At 37.0% G+C, this 22600-nt stretch overlaps 1 protein-coding gene across 8 annotated transcripts in view; it reads left to right on the top strand.

Moving 5' to 3' along the window:
- LOC123672494 (adenylate cyclase type 2) overlaps positions 1 to 22600 on the top strand; it is a 150986-nt gene that overhangs the window by 119012 nt on the left and 9374 nt on the right. For 7 of the 8 annotated variants that reach the window (XM_045606597.1, XM_045606596.1, XM_045606599.1 and 4 more), the window contains 6 exons: positions 999 to 1131; positions 7889 to 8116; positions 10307 to 10324; positions 12843 to 12901; positions 13755 to 13922; positions 22164 to 22395. In XM_045606597.1, coding sequence (XP_045462553.1) covers positions 999 to 1131; positions 7889 to 8116; positions 10307 to 10324; positions 12843 to 12901; positions 13755 to 13922; positions 22164 to 22395 — 838 coding nt within the window. The remainder of the gene's footprint in view (positions 1 to 998; positions 1132 to 7888; positions 8117 to 10306; positions 10325 to 12842; positions 12902 to 13754; positions 13923 to 22163; positions 22396 to 22600) is intronic. The other variant, XM_045606595.1, reaches the window with a different exon arrangement.

Genomic DNA, 22600 nt, shown 5'->3' with positions numbered 1-22600 from the left:
TGAAATTCCCGAGGCTGCAACTTCTCCTGGACATAAGCTACAACCTTGAAACCTCAATATGTTACAGATCAGAAACCGATGTTCAAAAAACGTTTCATTTGAGGTGTCTGTGACGAATAATTTAGGAGATATAACGATTTTTGGATGGAAATTCAATTTTTTCCCAAATTTCGAGTTCGAATTTCCTCAAAACTGTGAGGTCTAGGCAAAATCGGTGAGTGGTGCCAGAATTGACGATTCCTGATCAGCCGAATTTCGATCTCACCTGAAAAGTTTTTTGTCGAAAAATTTTCGTAAAATTTTCCATAAAAAAAAATGAAATTCTTTCATGGGACTATTCTACCATTTATTGATTGATTCGACTATGAAGATCACGAAAATGCTTGCAATTTGGCGATTAATACATTATTTCAGAAATTTGAGGTGAAAATCTGAAATTTTCGAAAAAAAAATGGATGAAATTCCTGAGTCTGCAACTTCTCCCGGACGTGAGGTACGCCCTTGAAACCTCACTATGTTTCAGATCAGAACCCGATGTTCAAAAAACGATTTTATTATAGGGGTCTGTGACGAATAATTTAGGAGATATAACAATTTTTGGATGAAAATTCAAATTTTTCCCAAATTTCGAGTTCGAATTTCTTCAAAACTGTGAGGTCTACACAAAATTGGTGAGCGGTGCCAGAATTGACGATCTCTGATTAGCCGAATTTCGATTTCACCTGAAAAAATTTCAGTCGAAAAAATTTCAGTCGAAAAATTTTCGTAAAATTTTCCATACCTAACCATTTGAAAATTGAAAGTTCCTTCATGGGACTTTTGTACCATTTTATTGATTGATTCGAGTATGTAGAACACGAAAATGCTTGCAGTTTGGCGATCAGTACATTAGCCATGGTGAGCCTATAGCATATTATGCGAAGAACATTTAGGCGAAACAAATGTCAAAAATTTTTCGTTAATTCATCTTTTATACTCAGTTCTCGTTTTATTTACAGGAGAGTGCACATCACAAAATCAACCATGCAACAACTGGGAGACAAATTCGAATATGAAACAGGAAATGGAGAAAAGAGAGACGCATATCTAGCAGATCATAAAATAGAAACATATCTTATCGTTCCTCCAAAGGTGAGTTGTTTTCCATACAGAATTAAAGTGACATAAGTCCTTAGATTCATTCTTCAATAACGTCGCTTGACCTATTTTTTTCAAATAACGAACACTAGTGATCTTTCCCTTTTTAAGAAATGAAGGAAACACTATCTTGAAGTCAGGAGCTATTGAGCGCTCGTCATTCATACGCCAATTGCACCCTTGGCGATCACATAACTATATATAGGTATATTACGGGTGTTTTTTTTTCGAGGTATATAACTTCAAGTTGGCATTACTGTTCAAGATGGTGACCGATTCAACAGCTGTCAAGTGATTTATTCTCAGTTTGGTTTGGCAATTCATCATGAATAGACTCACGCCTGAACAACGCTTGCCAATAGTGCAATTTTATTTCGAAAATAATGGTTCTGTGCGGAATACGTATCGCGCACTACGTCCATTTTATTTTGTTTAGCGATGAAGCGCACTTCTGGTTGAATGGCTACGTCAACAAACAAAACTGCCGCATTTAGAGTGAAGCTAATCCTCATGTGTATGTCGAAACACCGTTACATCCAGGAAAACTGACTGTTTGGTGCGCTTTATGGGCTGGTGAATCATTGGTCCGTACTTCTTCAAAACGATGATGGCCAGAACGTTACAGTCAATGGTGATCGGTATAGAGCCTTGATTACTAACTTTTTCATTCCTGAATTGAACAACCATGATGTCCAGGAGCTGTGGATCCAACAATACGGCGCAACATGTCACACAGCTCGTGCCACAATCGATTTATTGAAAGACACGTTTGGTGACCGCCTAATTTCACGTTTTGGACCAGTGAATTGGCCTCCAAGATCTTGTGATTTAACACCGCTAGACTACTTTCTGTGGGGCTATGTAAAGTCATTGGTCTATGTGGATAAGCCACAAACCCTTGACCATTTGAAAGACTACATTAGCCGTGTTATTGCCGATATACGGCCACAAATGTTGGAAAAAGGCGTCGAAAATTGGACGTCCAAATTGGACTATATCCGACTCAGCCGTGGCGGTCATATGCCGGAAATCATATTTAAAATGTAATGCCACAAGATTATCTTGCGGATAAATAAAATTCATGTCAATCGAATAATCCATCGTTGTTTTATTGCAATTTAAAGTTCTATAGCTCTAAAAAAACACCCTTTATGTAGTCTTCAACGGGCCGATTGGAGCACTCAAGTCAAAACTCTCAAAATCTCAACAACTACATCGTTTTTATAGTCACGGAAATATTGGATAATTTTTCTTGTTTTTTCTATGGTCCTGACTCCAGGTTATGGTTATCGAATTTGAGGTTGGATTCGTCATCAGTGAGTCGACCCTTATCATTCGAGACCGTTCCAGGCTCAAAATTTCAAAATTACAGATATTGTGAAACAATAAAGAGAACGGTTTGAAAACAAGCGCTCTAAAAGAACACTTTTTTCATTTTTCATCCAATTGTCGAATAAAATCTACTCCTGAGTGGTAATATTTGCGTTTCAAGAACTCAAATCGATAATCCTTCCTTTTTCCCAATGGAAATAACGAGAATTACACTCATTATTTATGAATGCCTTGAATCGTTTATTAGAGTGACATGCACGTCTAAAAATGCTTTCCACTTCCGTTATTCTCGAAACTGTAATAGCAATGAGAAAAAAAATAGATAAAGAAAAATGGGAAATCGAGTATTATGTCTATCATGATTATCAATCAATATTTTTTCGTTTTCCCGAACACAATCTGATAATTAGTATTAGAATGGTATGAAGAATATGGAATCAATTTGGATAAAGACTGTTTTTTTTTTTTGAAAGAATTTCAGAATATTTCAGTTATAATGATGTTTCGTGCGGTGGTTAACTATACAGTTAAACTGAGCGTGTATGGGCCAATTCATAGAAATTTCACACAATTTATCATCCTGAAAATTTTTTCTTTTTGAAATCCTTAAAAAATAGTGAATATTTTTTATGTTATGTTTCTATACCTGAAAGATATATGTATGTTCGCCAAAGTTAGAATAATAAAAGATTCATCAAACCAAGAAGCTTGACATTTTAACCAACTACTTGACTTGAGAATTAAGCTCTTGAAAAATTTCATACTTGAGCTTGGCTTGACTTGATTTTAGATTTTTATTGATATCAAGCTACTTGATATTACTTGAGCTTGATATGCACGCGTCGCACGGCATATATTTCTGCAATCTTGTGCTCGCTTAGATTAAATAAGGGGATTCCTCGAGCGCCGAGAGACTGAAGCATTCGCCAGTGTGAATTTTTTATTAGTTTTCTCACATTTCTATGAAATAAATCTATTGGTAGATTTTGGTAGAGAAATATCTTTCCGAACTTGGCCAAAATGGCCAAGGATTTTTGATCAACGCCAGCATCTTCAGCTGCTGTTGAAAGACAATTTTCCAGAGCTGCTCTTACAGTTACAAAAACCCGAAATAGGTTAGGCGACAAATCTCTAAGATGCCTCATGTGTCTTAGGTCCTGGATTGAAAATTATGAAATCGAACAAAGCCTGGAGGTTTCTCAATATTAAGAAGCTCTATTCTTTATTATTCTTTATTTTTGTTATGATTTATAATGATTTAATTTATGTTTCTTTTTCAAGAAAGTTGATATTTTCGGTTCTTTTTATACAATAAGTTCAATTATTAAAAGTGTTTTTTGCAAGATTCCTTCTCATTCCATCATGTTTTTATTGATGTGACATTACACGATAAAACTGCTAAAAACCAAGTAGCCTGATATGATTCAAGCACTTGATAAATAAACAAATACAACCCACTCTTTATATACAATAGCAATTCCAAGCTTTGTGGAAAATTTCGAGTTGATAGTGTCGAAAATTCAAACAGAATATCGAAAATGAATGGGGAAGGACTGATGTTAAGTTAGGAGCTTTTGGGCGCTCGTTCATTCATTCGTCTATTACGTTCATGTTGACCACATGACTATTTCACAAGTATATCCAAGGGTGTATTCTGATTGACTTCAATGCTTTTCGTATATGTTTTTCTACAATTTTCACTGAAATATCTCGAGTTAAATCCTACCCAATTCCTGAAAAAAAAGGATAATTCCCTTAAAATTCTATCAAACGCGTCGACATCGTATCGCATCCTCGGCAATAGGCCAATCTTCATCATCTCCGATGTCTCTCTCCCCTTCTCCATTTCTCCAAAACGAAATTCAACCAGGGGGGAGTTTCAATAAATTGGCTCAGCCTCCCATGATTCTCTCCTAATACAGGTCCACAGTTTATCTTTGACAGATAAAGCAAAGCCCCCAGCTCTGCTATTGAGTATCGGCTGCTCCTTTTTTCACGTTCAGATATTCGAAATATTTTATCGGAGTCTTTACACCCTCACACGAAGGGTTTTGAAGGGTGACGAAAGTTCAGGAGGTTATTCTTTGATTGATACTGAGGAATGTGTCGTTCTCATAAATTTTGATCGATTTGGCTATTTCTTCTGAGTAATTTCCTCATTTCATAGGGAAAGTGTGAATGATCTGTTGCAATTTCTGAATTTTTCAATTTTTTATTTGCTATCATCTTACCCTATTAGTACTCTGTAAGGTTTTGTATGTATAATATCTCTAACGTGGTAGTTTTTCCAAATTCTAGCATCTTGCATGGATCCACGCCAACTGGACGTCAATGCTTGGAAAGATTTCTCTGAATGTCATAAGTCACTTGATTTCTATCATATGCATGTCCCTTCTTCCTTGGTAGCGGTCCTCCATAACTCAAATATCTTTGTGGAATCTTTCACCTTGTTCCTCGCTCATGTCTCCTAAATTTTCTGGAAAACGGTCTAAGCAGCTGTGTAAATAATGTATTTCAATACTCATATTGCACCCTAAGGATTTGAAACTATTAAGCATCTCGTTAACCATTTCAACATAGTTTTGAGCTTTATATTTGCCTAGAAAATTTTCTACAACTGCAACAAATGATGTCCAAGCTTCTCGTTCAACTTGATTCATTGAATTTATGGAGGTAGGATCCTTCATTAATTGTCTTATTTGTGGGCCGTCAAATATCCCTACTTTGAGTTTTTCTGAGCTCAACTGATGCATTTTTGCCCCATTATATGCAAAATATGACCCATTCTTATCAACAGCATTTACAAATTGTTTCATTAAGCCCAACTTTATATGTAACGGACAAAATATGATTTTTTCTATCACTTACCCGAGTTTAGGCATTAAGGCATTAAAAGGGATCAGTTCAGGTACCTGATAGGCAATAGTTCCACTATTCATAGATTTACCTGAAATTTACTCAATTACAGACTGACAATAAAACCATTACTACCATTATTAAAATTATCATTGTACCTACTTCAATGAATATATACAGGGTGTCCCGTAAAGACCACGTCAAACCGAGGGAGAATGTAGATCAAAAGATAACCCACCTGCTATGACAAAATTGCCATTATAAAAGTCTTACCGTTTTCGAGATATTTTTTTTTGCCCCTTTCAATAGTTTTGTCCTTACGGTGTGTACAATTTTACATCTTTTTGGTTAATTTTTTCAGTAAAATATTGCTGAAGAATGATTTTAAAATTTACGTTAAAAACATCCTCCGAACATTTTAAAGGGGGGCTATGAGAAATATTTTTATTAGAAATTTTGGTGGTGGATTATTTTGTTCATGAAGTTTAGCCCATTGTAGTGGAAAAAAATGTACCGAGCTACTGCTGCACATTACACCAATAAATTGTCTATTTTATAGTGATTTCAAAGAGGTGTCACTCAAGGCATTTGTTTTCAAAGAAAAAAGATATGGCTGTTTTTATCCAAATGGGTACGTTTCTGACAAAATCAAGTTTGTCAATTCTGTTAAGAAATCTTCGATATTGCATTACTTAGTGAACAATGGCAATTGTTTACGTGCGAAAATATTACTCGCATAATTATTCACCTCAACGAAATTCAATTTTGCCGGCAAATTTTGCGAAAACATCATGCTGATCCAGATTTTTTCAATAAGATCATTTGGAGCGAAGAGTCTCCCTGTACCAAGGATGGGTACATGAAGACCTAAATCCTCTGGACCCTCGGTTTGACGTGGTCTTCACGGGACACCCTGTATATTAATTTTAGAACTCTCATAAATGAATATACTGAATAAGTAGGTAAGTTGATGTATCTAAAAAAGTAGATCTGATAGAGAAAAACGGATTGCATGTACAGATTCAGCATCTCAAATATAGTTAAAATCGGCTCTGAAATCCCATGCACCAAAAAAAAAATTTTTTTTTGCCCTGTGAATCAATTATTCAAGTGCAACCTAGCCAGGCATCGCCCTCAAAATGTGTATTGATACGGTTTCACTTTGACGATGATTCGAGCAAAGGCACACAGGACTTAACACTAATTCCACACATGCCGCTCTATCAACAAGATTTGAACACCTCGAATTAGCGGTAAGAGAGCAGCTTTCCTCGCTTCCATAACAAACTTTGACCCTGATCTTACCCAAACGCTAGATCTTCCTATAATCAGCCAGATTTCGAGAGGATCCGACTATAGGATGTCAAACCGAACCTGTCGAGTCTGTGCGGTTTCTCTCCTAGTCGATGAAAGCCCTAAGAGAGGTTTAAGAGAAGAGGAATATCGTATTATTCTTGTAGGAAGGTTTACCTTATTTTAATTAGAAAGGGAGATGGCTTACTGAGGAGATTGAGAGTTAATGATAATGTTGTTGAGAGATGCTGCTTCGGAGTGAATTACAGGGTGAAGCAGACTGTTCTTGAGTGCTCGTTAACCGAGCGGATTGTTCTATAATTATGTCACAGAAATTAAAGAACAATGAAGGGAGAATTGACCAATGTTTGCCTTGACGACAGAACAGACAAAATTGAGAGTTTGAGTGTCGATATAAAATACCAGTTTGTAGCTTCGTGCAGAATTTAAAGTCGATCACATAATCAAAACCATGGAGAATTGAAGAAGATTATTAGAAATGAAGATTCACTCAATAGCTAACTCTTTAGTTTAACCAGTAAAAATTTTTCTCTAATTCTGTGGTTATTCCGTTCATTCTTCCACATCTTGTAGAACAAAATCGTGCGAGAATATATCAGAAACGCACAGTTTTCATGGTTATATTTTATTATTCTATGTTGGCACTCCGAACTTTCCGCCACGGCTTTATCTGTCAATTCATCAATTTGCCTTGAAGAAATCAGTTCTGCCAACCAAAATTTTTCAATGCAAAAAGCACTAAATTATATTTATGGAAATATTTCATTAATTTCAATGAAAATGCAATGAATTAGAGAAAATAATGTATAATACACGTACAGAAGGCTCATTCTACCACTCGTTCATTCCAAAACTCGCCACTTCGTGGCTCGTTTTTGAATTTTGAACTCGTGGAAGAATATCAATGCCTTCTGCACTTGTATTATAAATAACTATTTTCATTCGAATTAAATACTTCAACTTTTCAATACCTTTTGTGTGGAAAGATTCATCTTTGTTTTCAAATTGGGTTTCAACCTTGACAATCACTTTTTCATTAGGACAAATTTCTTCTCTTGGAGCTTTCTTTTGAGGTCTTCAAAAGGCAGTAATCACTTGGGGCCAGATCTGGAGAATAAGCTGGCTGGCCTAGCAGTTGCAAGCGCAATTCCTTCAATACGGACATGGTTATCATCGATTTGTGACAAGAAACATTTATCCAAAGAATCAATGACATATTCATCTACCAAAAGTGTTTTTTTTGTTTCAGAAAGAAGAACCAGAGGTAAAAAACGGCAATATAAAGTACAGTAACTCGAGTACAGATCGTCATAACAGCGCAACTGGTGAAGTTATCATGGGGATGGCAACACCAGGTGGTATGCCATCAAGATCTAGACCATCCAGTAAAATGACTAAATATGTTGAGTGTTGGGGCGCAGACAAACCTTTCGCCAACATTGCAGAGTCGACGCTGGCGAAAAACATAGAACTTACTGTAAGTACCTATCCTGCCTTTAACTTATTTTTTTTAGTGCCTCTTCTAGAGAAGATTAGCAACAACCATTACGAAAGAGTCTGGACATTCTTCCCTGTACAGTCTCTTATTATATTCTTCATCCTTGGGTCCATGTTTTCCCTTCATTTTATCCTTTATGATATGATTTTTTTATTATTATTTGGCTATTACTTCTTTAGATCCAGAACTGATTTCCCATGTGAGTGGTTCTTACACCAGCCAGCCTTGAGCATTTGCACACTTTGTGTTCGACTTTCTCTATCTCCTTTCCACAGAATCTGCAGATCTCATCTGCTGACTTACCAATGCGGTACAAAAGGTATTTGCATCGACAGTGTCTTGTCAGCAGTCTCAACCATTACCCGAAGCTCAGTCTGTGGTATCTTCGGGAGTTTTCTGGTATAGGTCGGTGAAAGCACCACAAATTTCTTTGACTGAGCAAGACCAAGAGTATTCTCCAGATGGTTTTTCTATTGATCCTCCCTCATTGTTGGATCGCTGCCTTTTATTCCCATTTTCCTTGCCCACAGAAGGGCTCAGGACCAACAGGTGTCAACCTTGATGCCCTTTTTGCAAGTTCATCGGATTTTTTATTTACTTCAATTCCACAATGCCTCGGTTCCCATAGTAGAGTTACTTTATTGCCTCTGGCCAGTTGATTTATGGTATAACAACACTTCCATGTTAGTAGAAACCCCTAGCTATATGATTTCAGGGACCTCAGCTTGGCCTGGCTATCCGTAGTGATGTAGATACGCTCCTCTTTGAGGTTTCTTTTGGAACACTCAAGTCTAGACAGCTAGTGTTTCGGTTTGCAAGAGGCATTAGGTGTCTACACAGAACAGAACAGAGTACATATAGCATTTAAGCATTCGATGACGTTGTTTCATGCCCAAGGCTTCTTTAATTTTGTTCTTGCTTTTCATTGTCAAAAGAAACCCTAGCTATCTCAGTAAGTAAAACGTAGTACTCCATTGCGCGAATAGAAGAAATTAGTACTGATTAAACCAACCAAAAAATTTAATTTTCGAAAATGCAATGTAAGAAAATAACTAAAGAGTCGAATAACTAAATCAGTATACACACAGTTGAGACCTTAACTGAACTTGATGTAACACTTTTTTAACACAGATTATTTTTTTCTCCTCTGAATGAAGCAAGTATAGGTTCAAAATATTATCTAGATAACGGGTGTTTTTTTTCGAGGTATATAAATTTAAGTTGGCATTACTATTCAAGATGGCGACCGATTTAACAGCTGTCAAGTGATTTATTCTCAGTTTGGTTTGGCAATTCATCATGAATAAACGCACGTCTGAAAATAATGGTTCTGTGCGAAATACGTATAGCGCACTACGTCCATTTTATTTTGTTTAGCGATGAAGTGCACTTCTGGTTGAATAGCTACGTCAACAAACAAAACTACAACATTTGGAGTGAAGCTAATCCTCAAGTGTATGTTGAAACACCGTTACATCCAGAAAAACTGACTGTTTGGTGCGCTTTATGGGCTGGTGGAATCATTGGTTCGTACTTCTTCAAAAACGATGATGGTCAGAACGTTACAGTCAATTGTGATCGGTATAGAGCCATGATTACTAACTTTTTCATTCCTGTATTGAACAACCATGATGTTCAGGAGCTGTGGTTCCAACAAGATGGCGCAACATGTCACACAGCTCGTGCCACATTCAATTTATTGAAAGACACGTTTGGTGACTGCCTAATTTCACCTGGGACCTGTGAATTGGCCTCCAAGATCTTGTGATTTAACACCGCTAGACTACTTTCTGTGGGGCTATGTAAAGTCATTGGTCTATGCGGATAAGCCACAAACCCCTGACCATTTGGAAGACATTCGCCGTGTTATTGCCGATATACGGCCACAAATGTTGGAAAAAGTCATCGAAAATGGATAGTCCAGATTGGACTACATCCGAGCCAGCCGTGGCGGTCATATGCCAGAAATCATATTTAAAATGTAATGCCACAAGATTATCTTGTCGATAAATGAAATTCATGTCAATCGAATAATCCATCATTGTTTTATTGCAATTTAAAGTTCTATAGCTCTAAAAAAACACCCTTCATAAGTAATTTTCAACGCTTGTTTTGATCACGAAATATTCCTCTTGGGCAACATTCTGATTAAACTTTGTATTTTCGCAGTTTGACTCCTACAGACAGGTGCGTTGATTTGCTGTGCGTTTTGAACTAACAACTCCTTACTAACAAAAAAAATCGAATTACAAAAACTGAAAACCACTCGGTGGAAAAATTGCTTTCCTTTTTTGTTCAGGACGTATCTCGTTTGTTTTTGTTGTGGTTTGATATGAACGGAACACGGTCAATTCTCAACAACCATGTATATTCGAGTAATTCACGAATGCCATAGAGTGGAATCTCATGTCATTCCAAATGGAGATTATATCAGCAGTTTTCTGCATTGCTGTTCAAAATAATGAACGTAGTCTGTCGATTTTCAGCGGAGGTATTAATATGGATGAAGTTTTTTTTTGCGTGGAAGAGGAGCTTACGTTCCATAGAGTCAAAAATTAATGATGGTTTCGCAGTGAAAAAAAATTTTTTTTTCCATTTCCTAATATCGAGAGTATGAATCTGCGAACAAGGGCTTTATATAAGTTTAGGTTCATATTGATTTATTCAAAAATATGAATGAATTCATCAAGATATTAACAATAAAAGAATGCTAAATGAAAAACTTCAACATTTTCAATTATACAGGGTGATTCATAAATAGATATCTTTTCTTTGCGAGCGGATTACTTAACCAAAAATAAGGATTGCTTATTATACAGGGTATTCCACTATTGACCCGAGGCTCTATTAGGCTCCATCAGAGCTATATTCTCAAATTATTTGAAACAGAAGACATTCAGAGAATGAACATTGTCGAAAAACACCCTGTAACTATGTTACGGTAATAGCTATGGAGTTGCGGTTTCACCAATGAGTTTTCCATGAAAATTTGCCCTCAGACACCGACATCAGTTTTCGTCTATCTAGTATCGAAAGTGTCTAATTTAGCCCATCCTGTATATAACAAGCCAATTGAAAAGTCCCCGGTCTAGCATATTAAAACGAATTTTTTTGGGCAAAATTTGATTTTATTATTCCACATAGTTGTTTTCGAGGGCGATATAGCGATTATAGCGATCTTCCAACTTTTCGATACCATTTTTGTAGTACGATTTGTCTTTCGCTTCAAAATAGGCTTCAGTTTTGGCGATTACTTCTTCATTGGCGATGAATTTCTTTCCAGCGAGCATTCTTTTGAGGTCTGAGAACAGGAAAAAGTCGGTGGGGGTCAGATCTGACGAATACGGTGGATGCAGAAGCAATTCGAAGCCCAATTGCTTTCATTGTTTTCATTGATTTTTGACACGGCGCATTGTCTTGATGAAACAGCACCTTTTTTCTTCAAATGATGCCGTTTTTTAACAATTTCATCCTTTAAACGATCCAATAACGCTATATAATAATCGCTGTTGATGGTCTGGCCCTTTTGGAGGTAATCAATGAATATTATACCATCACCTTGCCAGTTGACTGTTGTGTTTTTCCTCGCTTTGGATTCGGTTCATCGTGTGCAGTTACTCAGCTGACTGTCGATTGGACTCCGGAGTGAAATGATGGAGCCATGTTTCATTCATTTTCAGATATCGACGCAAAAATTCAGGTTTATTGCACTTAAATAGCTCAAACACTGCTCAGAATCATTAACACGTTGTTGCTTTTGCTGTGAGCTCGCGCGGCACCCATTTTGCACACAGCTTTCTCAGGTACAAATATTCGTGAATGATACGATGTACACGTTCAGATGATTTTTTCGCAATGTCTGCTATCTCGATCAACTTCACTTTACGGTCACTCAAAATTATTTTGTGACCTTTTTTGTTTTTTGTGTCGATGACAGGCTCTTTTGGGTGTCCACTGCGTTCGCCGTCTTCGGTGCTCATTTCACCACTTTTAAATTTAGCATACCAATCAATGATGGTTGATTTTTCTGGTGCAGACCCCGGAAACTCTTCATCAAGCCAAGATTTTGATTCAACTGTATTTTTTCCCTTCAAAAAGCAATATTTTATCAGCACACGAAATTCTTTTTCTTCCATCTTTTTTCAAATAACAAAAGTACAGACTCACAACACAATATCTCGCAAACTGATGGTCGGACTACTGTCAAATTTTGACACGTATCGTTTGAAGGATGGTAGATGGTACTAACTAAAAAGTAAAAATCATATGGATTTAATAGGTACTAGCACCGCCATCTGTGCATCAGATCGGGGTCTTTTCAATTGGCCTAATACGTAATGTTTTATGAATGATAATTTACAAATTGGATCAATACCTACTACAAATGTAATACAATATGGTACATCGTTTTTTACTCTCTGGTAGAATATCCACTCGTTTGGAATTCTATATAAATATTGCAAATATCAAAACTCATACTTCCAAAGAACTGACCGATGGTATCGAAGATCTTATTTCTCTGTAAATAACCAACATTAAACCAATAGCGGCAATAAAGATGGCTAAATCCTAACGTGTTTTTCTGCCTCACTGCAAAAACCCTTAACATCTGATACTGACACATTGATACAATAACACAAATGCGATGTTTTCTTTGCAAACTTAATTGGACAGTGATCTGAATACTGATGCCCATTTTTCACAGAGCTTGTCCATGATAGAATCCAATCTTCTTCCAGGAAGGAGCACGTGTTTAGAATGCAAGTGAGTATAATTCCCTTCGTAAACTTAAATCGAGGTTAGGGATTTAGAGACTACTATATTAAAGATCACTTATTTGTTACTTCTTTTCGCACGGATGCTGAAAACATGTTTTCTCGGAGATTTTCCATTATGATTCCAGGTCAATAACAAACTGGGACGTGAATTTTAGATCACAATCGGAAAATGATAGATTCAATCTCGAAAATATTAATTTCCTACTGAACATCTTCGACGTATACAGGGTGGACAGTAAGAGAATATATTAACTTTGACTTCAAGGTTATTTCAAGGTCAATTTGTTTTTTTTTCAGGAATATGTATATTTTTAGTGCGGAAGGTTATTCCTCATGAAGAAGAAATAACTTTTGTTTGAAACTTTCTTTTATCGGATTTCAAAATATTTAACTAAATTTTATTTGAAAAAATGGGAAAAAATTAAAAATAATTTTAATTCATTTCTTTATTAATTTCATATCATGTTCAAAAGCTGTTCAAATTTCGGTAACTGTTGGACGCTTGGATCGCTTGAAAGTTTCGGCATCGATATTCTTGCTACAGTTTCAACAAACTTTAGTTCCATATTTTGAAATCAAATGAAAAAAAGTTTCAAGTAGAAATTAATACTTTTTCTGTGAAGAATTCGAATCTGCACTAAAAAATATACCTTTTCATATAAAAAATCAATTTTACCTTGAAATAACCTTGAAGTCAAGGTCAAGGTTCATTTTGTTTCCCTTTTGATACCTGAAAACTCTCAGTTGAAACATTTTTTTTCTAAATTACATAGTTTTTGAGATAAATTACCTCTCCCAGTATATGGCAATTCACGAAATAAATTTAGACTAATTTTCAGAAAATCTTGGAGTGCCGATGAGTTGCATCCAGCGTTGCTGTGGTTCCGTAATCCAAAGCATGAACGAGAATACAGAGGATTGAGTGATCCAGAATTTCGATATTACATTGCATGTTCGTCTTGTGTGTTCATCGCTATGTGTGTAATGCAATTAACCACCATTCCAAGGTTAGTATCTGTTGACATTGGTTTCAATACAGAACGTCCCAACTTAAACATGCCATTCTGATTTCTTCTCATTCGAAGAAAGCCACGTGGTGGTACTCCCTCTCAAAAGACGCTTGTCAAAATTTTGGAACATAGGGTCCCAACATATTCAGAGTTGAGTGACGCCACATTTATTGTTGTAAAAATAATAATATTGTTTTTCTTTAAACGGCGCATGAACAAAGATGAGTTCAAAAGCTTCGGATTTCACCCTAATAATTTCTTTATTTTATTCTCTTTGAATTGAACTTCATAGTTATCATTGCTCCACAAGCCGGTCAATATTTATTCGATTTTCCTGATAAAAACTGTACTCATTATTGATGAAGCTTCCTAAATGGCCCATTTAGAAATGCGACAGACATTTTCGACTGTCATTATTCTTGAGGCAGTAATTGTTTCTGGAGTAAAGTAACCCATTACAAATGGAATCGACGAGTTTCATATAACAGGTAGTCGTCCATCATTTATTCATTTTTTCCTAAAACACAGTTTACTAGACGAAAACGTTGTAAATAATGGAGATATGAAGATTATTTCATTCGAATGATGTATATGAATACTAGGATTTGAAACACCAAAAAGGCATCCAAGGAAATGTAGACATCTCGGCGTACGATCATTTTGGAAGTTCCTAGCGTATTTAGTACACACACTTCTGTAATATATGACTTTGCAATGAATAATTCTGATAATAATAATAAAATGCAAGCCAGGCGACTGAAAATGTAAACAGTGTTTATGGTCATGATACTGTAACAGTCAACCATGCGCAATTTTGTTTTCGCCGATTCCGTTCCGGTAATTTCGAAGTCAAAGATGCACCGAACACTGAAAAACCAACTGTCGAAAATTTCGATGAAATTATGGACATTGTCGAGTCTGACCATCATATAACCTCTGTTCCGATTGCCCAAAAGCTAAAGATTGCACAAAAACCGTAAGGAACCATTTACATAAGGCTGGTCTCAAGAAGATGATGAAAAGTGGATTACTTGCGACAACGTCAAGCGAAAACGGTCTTGGTCGAAACGTGGTGAGCCGGCGGAAACAGTGGTTAAGCTAGGATTGACGGCCACGAAGATTTTGGTGTGTTTGTTGGGATTGGCAGAGAATTATCTACTATGAACTGTTCACCTACGGCACAACTGTTAACTCGGAACTGTACTGTCAACAATTGGACAAAACCGGTCAGCTTTGGCCAATAGGAGAGGAATTGTGTTCCATCAATCAAGACAACGTCAGGCCACACATATCGATAGTGACTAGCCAGAAGCTCCGGGACCTTGGGAAGTTTTTATGCATCCACCTCATAGTCCGGACTTGGCACCAAGTGATTACCATCTGTTCCTGTCCATGGCGAACAATTTTGCTGGTAAAAAATTAGCTCCAACAGAGGTTTGTTATAATCCAATGTCTCAATTTTTTGCGAATAGGGACGATATTACCTTCAAAAAGACAACAAGTTATCGAACAGACCCTAAAGTGGATCATTCTATGGTAATTGAAGTCTTGTTTTTCATGCAAAAATTATGGATTTCTTTTTAGTAAACCTTTTATGTATATCCATTTGACATCTGTAAAACAACAATAAAATCAAAGTTGGGACATAGAAACCGCATTTTCTGAAAACCATACTCGGAAGATAATCGTGTTTTCTAACTTTATCAGTAAAATATTCCCCTGTTGTATACAGAACTAGCGCATAAAAGCTTCTAACCCCTCATCAGAGATACTTGCTGGAACTTTCGAATCATATAATGCAACCTACGCACTTTATATATGCTGTTCTGCAATGTTGCAATTAAAGAAAACACAATGGACATGTCAGCGGTCACAAATCCGACAACCAATCGAATTAAACTCGAATCAGTTGTTGCGAGAGTTATCCCATGTCTATGTAAATGTCATGCTGTGAATAATTCCCAAAATGCGTTTCAACTAATGAACATTCATTTCGATTTAAAAATTGGACATGTTCGTGATTGAAATTCGATTCGTATTTTTTGAATAATTATTTCAATTTGAGCTTGGCGAAGCGGTAATTTATATTGTTGACCTTTGTCCTTTGGGATGGAATTGATGGAAAATATTTTTTGGTTATGATATTTTTCGATGATAAATTTTTTTTGTTTTTGATATGGCTAAGCTTTTAACCGAATCTGACTGGCAGATATATTAAATATACTGAAACAACACGATATACGCGGATACGCAATTGGAATAATAAGTGAAAACATATATACGGGCTCAGGAACTAGGATAAGAATCAACCACAAGCTAACATCAAAGATAGACAGCCCTGTAGGAATAAGGAATATGGCAAGGCGACTCTCTCAGCCCGACTTTGTTCAACTTGGTCTTAGATCAGATTATAGCCGAGGTATAACTAGCAGGTATAGGCTATAGACTCAAAGGCTAATTGAAAAGTCCCCGGTCTACCATAGTAAAACAATTTTCTTGCCAAAATTCAATTTTATTGTTCAACTTAGTTGCCTTCGAGGGCTATACAGCGATTATAGCGATCTTCCAACTTTTCGATATCATTTTTGTAGTACGATTTGTCTTTCGCTTCAAAATAGGCCTCAGTTTCGGCGATAACTTTTTCCTTGGCGCTGTATTTCTTTCCAGCGAGCATTCTTTTGAGGTCTGAGAACAGGAAAAAGTAGCTGGGGGCCAGATCTGACGAATACGGTGGATGCAAAAGCAATTCGAAGCCCAATTCATGTAATGAATGATTTGATATACACGTTCAGATGATATCTTCACAATGTCTGCTATCTCGATCAACATCACTTTACGGTCATTCAAAACTATTTTGTGGACTTTTTTTATTTTTTCGTCGTTGACAGCCTCTTTTGGGCGTCCACTGCGTTCGCCGTCTTCGGTGCTCATTTCACCACGTTTAAACTTAGCATACCAATCAATGATGGTTGATTTTCCTGGTGCAGACCCCGGAAACTCTTCATCAAGCTAAAATTTTGCTTCAACTGTAAATTTTCCTTCCAAAAAGCAATATTTGATTAGCACACGAAATTCTTTTTTTCCATCTTTTTTCAAATAACAAGCGTAGCTACACTCAAAACCCAATATCTCACCAACTAATGGTCGGACTGCTGTCATATTTTGACACGTATCGTTTGAAGGTTGGTACTAACTGAAGATCATATGGAATTAATACTCCATATGTGCATTAGACAGGGGACTTTTCAATTGGCTCAATACACCCAGTTGCAGGAAAGTTCATTTAAATTTAAGGGCGCATTAAAATTGTAACCCACAATTAAACGGTGTAGGTAGCCAATAGGAGAAGTCTTTTGGAAGATTAAAATGTTGATGTCGGCATTAAGTTTTAATGAACGTTCCTGCAACTGGGTGTTAGATTCATAACTTCAAGATCTATAAGATTTTTTATTATTTGGATTGCTCTCAGTATCTTATACCTGAATAAATATGAAAACTTCGGAAAAATCAAATGAAATTCATCATTTGAAAATTCGAGAAAAGCTCTATGTCTATAGAAAATTCAAAACCACCCAATTTTAATCACGAAAAATTGTGTTGCTTACATAACACAACGAAGAGAAATTCCCAGTAACAAACCAATCTCCTACTCCCTCTATTCGACAAGAGAAGATCGTTGGAAAACTTTTCCATGATACAGACCAGTTTAAACAGGAATAATACAGTTCGTAAATTAATCAGAGTGGGCGCATCGTAGAATTGGAATTGAGGGCTTCGACGTGGCATGTCGAAAGGTGTGGGAAAAAATAAATTTAATCCCTCTTGCATCCGTGTCCAGAGCCTCAGGGGGCTTTAAATAGATCTAGTGTGTGTAAAGCAATTAATTGACAATGCGACGAAAGAACAATTTTGTGTAGGTCCTGTCAATGGATAACCTAAATGAATTCACTTCGGAGTTTACACAAAGCCCTGATGGAAATTGATTATACTTGGATCGGGAGTGCAGGATAACTTAATGATAAAATTCAGGAAGAGGACTGATTTGGTCTCAGGGGCTTTTGAGCGCTCCTTCATTCCTATGGAGACCACAGAACTGTTGAAACGGTTGTTGTTTTAGCTACATAAAAAGTTTATTTTTGAGATATCTACCTGTTGCTTTGGTGATCTGCTTCACCAGAGTTCTGTGAGGTGGCACTCTTCAGAAATTTTCTAATTCCTGCTATCCTCCTGCCACTGTTAATGAAAATTCTGATTTCAGACTTTACAAACTTTCACAATAAATTACAATTCAGTTCCTATCGAATTTTAAATGAAATGAATGGAATATAATGACAGAGTATAGAAGATTGTTACAAGCATAGAATATAAAATGTTATTGTTCTATACTCAAAGGTCATGATAGCCGAGAATCGAGAGAAATGTCAAATATAAACGATGTATGCGCCATCTGAAACAGACGCGATCCATCGAAATCAAGTTGGTGTAAATCTGAAAAATCTCCTGTTTTGTCTGAAAGTTTTACAGAATAAGTAGACACACTAGGTTTTCTATTCATCTTAGTACCAACCTTCAAACGATACGTGTCAAAATTTGACAGCAGTCCGACCATTAGTTTGTGAGATATTGCGTTGTGGGTGTAGCTACTTTTGTTATTTAAAAAAAGATGGAAAAATATAATTTCGTGTGCTGATAAAATATTGTTTTTTGAAGGGGAAAAATACAGCTGAAGCAAAATCTTGATGAAGAGTTTCCGGGATCTGCACCAGGAAAATCAGGGATCATTGATTGGTATGCTAAGTTTAAACGTGGTGAAATGAGCACCGAAGACGGCGAAAGCAGTGGACGCTCAAAAGAGGCTGTCACCGACGAAATAATCAAAAAATTTCACAAAATAATTTTGAATGACCGCAAAGTGAAGTTGATCGAGATAGCAGACATTGTGAAGATATCATTTGAACGTGTATATCATATATTTCACGAATATTTGTACATGAGAAAACTGTGTGCAAAATGAGTGGCGCGCGAGCTCACAATCGATCAAAATCAACAATGTGTTAATGATTATGAGCAGTGTCTGAGCTATTTAAGTACGATAAACCTGAATTTTTGCGTCGATATGTCGTAATGGATGATAATGGCTCCATCATTCCACTCCGGAGTCCAATCGACAGTCAGCTGAGTGGACTGCACACGATGAACCGAATTCAAAGCGAGGAAAAACACAACAGTCAGCTGACAAGGTTATGGTAAGCATGAAATCGGTAAAAAACGGTCCCATATTTGTAGAAAAAAGTGCTGTTTCATTAAGACGATGCACCGTGTCACAAATCAATGGAAACAATGGCAAAATTGCATGAATTGGGCTTCGAATTGCTTCTGCATCCACCGTATTCGCCAGATCTGGCCCTAGCGACTTTTTCCTGTTCTCAGACCTCAAAAGAATGCTCGCTGGAATGAAATTCAGCGCCAATGGAGAAGTAATCGCCAAACTGATTCTGAAGCGGAAGAAATATCGTACTACAAAAATGGTATCGAAAACTTGGGAGATCGCTATAATCGCTGTATCGCCCTCAAAGACAACTATGTTGAATGATAAAATCGAATTTTGTCAAAAAAATGGCCTGTTACAGCCGCAAATGTGAGTACTGGTCTGAATACAAATGACATAAGAAATGACATCAAATAGCACACAGTATTGCCAATATAACCATTTCAAACTGTATCATTCCTATTGGAAAACACTATACTTCCTCAGCTGAGGTAATAATTACATAATTTAATCATGAACAAAATTCTGAACAATGCCAACTATTGCCAATATCCTCCGAATGTGTCTCTCCCACTTCAACCATCAAAATGCTCTGTTATTACATTTCAACACGAAAGTCTGCCTGCATCTCTGGCATGAACTGACACAATATTAGGTACCTTGAGTAAATTAACGAAGACGAGGATCTAAGCCATCGAAGCCACACCAAACTTATAATTCCGAACTCGATACCCAAGGAGTAAATACAATTTTCCTTCAGCAAACTAAATTGTTTTGAGCCCCTATCACCTGAGAGTAACGCTCATTATCAAGAATATCGTATCCCACTGTTTCTTCGACACACTTCTGTGAACCTAATTGAAATTTCTCGAGTAGATGGTGTTGGAAGATGCGATGGATCTTCGCTTTTAAGTGTCTGCAGTTTACATCAAGCCATTTCAGCGTTTGAATTGGGTAATTAATGTTGTTGATTGCTTATACAGGTTGTTCAGCAAATGGGTGGCAGTAAATAGGTTGTCCGATGAGAAGTACTGGGTTATTCATGTCGGTGTCCGGATTTCACTGACAAATGTCAATTAGAAACGTCATATGTTCAATTTAAGGTTAGCTATTCAACAATATGGATCGTTTATCCACTGCTGAATGTGTGTGAATTGTTGAAACTCATTAGAAAAATAATTAACGCACATTCTGAAAATCTCAATTTTAATGAAAGTTAACTCTACATTGACTTTATAACTTTTTTTTATGTTCTCTCGGGAAGGTTTTGAACGAAACAAGACACATTATGTGAAAGAAAAATTCAGGATTTCACCGAATCTTATGTGAAAGAAGAAAAATAAACAATTTTCAAAGTACTGGAATGTTGATAAGTGATTTAATACTTGGTATTTCCACCCCTTGCGTTAATTACAGCTCGGCAACGACACCGACGGTTCATACTCAAAATGAGTGATCTTAAAATGTTCTGATCTAATCCTTCCTAGATTTCTCTGAGTTGGATTCCTAAGTCATTAAGAGTAGCTGGATGATTTTCTGAACTTCCCAGCCTTCTATTGAGGTTGCCTCCCCCAAACCTGCTCAATCGGATTGAGATCTGGACTTTTTGCTGGTCATTCCATTCGAGAGACTTCAACCTCTTCAAGGTACTCCTGAACGATGCGCGCACGATGGGGTCTGGCATTATCGTCCATTAAAATGAAATTTTCACCAATGTATGGGGCAAATGGCACAACATGCTTTTCAAGAATGTACCTTATATACCTATCAGCATTCATAGCTCCATTATCAACGACCACTAGGTCTGTGCGAGCAGTCAAAGATATTCCACCCCATACCATAATCGATCCTCCCCCGAAACCAGTAGTATTCAGGAAATTGCACTGAGCATATCTTTCATGTGAACGTCTGTATACAAGGGAACGACGATCAGAATGGTAGAGGCAGAATCTAGACTCATCCCAATCAGCCTCTTCCCAATGGATATGCTCTCTCGCAAAATCCAAACGCGCCCTTCGATGGGCTGGGGTAAGAGCTGGGCCTCTTGCCGCGACACGAGGCCTTAAATCATATTCTCTGAGGCGATTTCTTATTGTCTGAGTGCTAATTTGCACCCCATGAGTTTGCTCAAGCTGATTTTGAAGGAGGAGGTTGCAAACCGTTGTCTCAACGAAAAAACTCTCAAGTAACGTTCTTGAATGGCAGTTGTTACCCGTGGTCTACCCTGTCCTGGTCTTCGGACATTCATACCTGTCTCCCCGAATCGCTGCAACATTCTGTATGGGAAACTCCAAACCATTCTGCAATTCTTGTGTATATCCTCCCTTCTTCTCGCAAAACTACCGCTTGGGCACATTCCTCTTGGGTCAAATTGCGTGTTTCGCGTTGCATAGCGATCGAGTGTAGAAAATCAAACGAAAGAAAAACTATTGATCACTAGAATTTATCGAGAACAAATGATTTCAGAATGGAGCCAATACATTCAAAATCTGATAATCTCATCTTTTTTTATGCCTGCTGGGAAAAAACATCTGTATTGAAGAAAAACGTTGAAAATGGATAACATATGCATGCATAATTCTGATAAAAATAATTATCATTGAGAACACCTTCAGTTGTAGAATAAATTTGAGATTTCCATAATGTGCGTTAATTTTTTTGCGCAGTGTAGTAAGTACGTTTATGATCGTCATAATCGTTAATCTGAGCTTACAATTGCTAAGACAGTGAAAAAACTCGGAGACACCGAAGTTCTAATTGATTTCTTAAGGCCCATACATTTTATAAATTCACATATTGTAAGTGAAAGAGGAAGATCCAATTTTATGGATTCCTCGGCGCGCACAACATTTGGGCCTCTCTTACGGCACGCTATGACGTATTTTACATCCGGACTTACATATCCATCTTCATAAGGATATATTGTGGCTGTTTTTTCAGGTCGTAGGTAAATATCTTTTATTTTTCAGGACTTTAGTCATGTATGGCACACTCGGCCCCACGCTGATAGTCCTGATTGTGTTCGTCTATCTGTGCTGGCTGGACGGATGCTGTGGTCCACGTCCACCGTCGGATACGCCTCTGGATGAGCCAGACAGATGTTCGCCTCCAGGAGAAATCGTGGCAGAGAGTCGCTGTCTTCGACTCGCCATCTTCTTGGTCTCCGTGGTGTTGATCTCTGCATGCTCTGTTGTCACGCTGGTGAGTAAAAACAACAACTTAAACTTTACTCAATAATTATAGCCCCTTAGGTAACCAGTGGAAACAAATTTTTTCTTGTAAATTTTACTTTATTCGCTCCTCTAACTCTTCAATATTTTTTTTTTGTAAAACGATTAGTCTTTACTTTCAAAATAGGATTCAACTTTGGCTCATTCTTTTGATGTCTATAAAATGCCAGTAATTA

Source organism: Harmonia axyridis, chromosome 2 (genome assembly GCF_914767665.1).
Source record: "Harmonia axyridis chromosome 2, icHarAxyr1.1, whole genome shotgun sequence".
Taxonomy (NCBI): Eukaryota; Metazoa; Arthropoda; class Insecta; order Coleoptera; family Coccinellidae; genus Harmonia; species Harmonia axyridis.
Note: the sequence above shows the minus strand (reverse complement) of the source record. Positions and strands in the feature narration are given on the sequence as shown.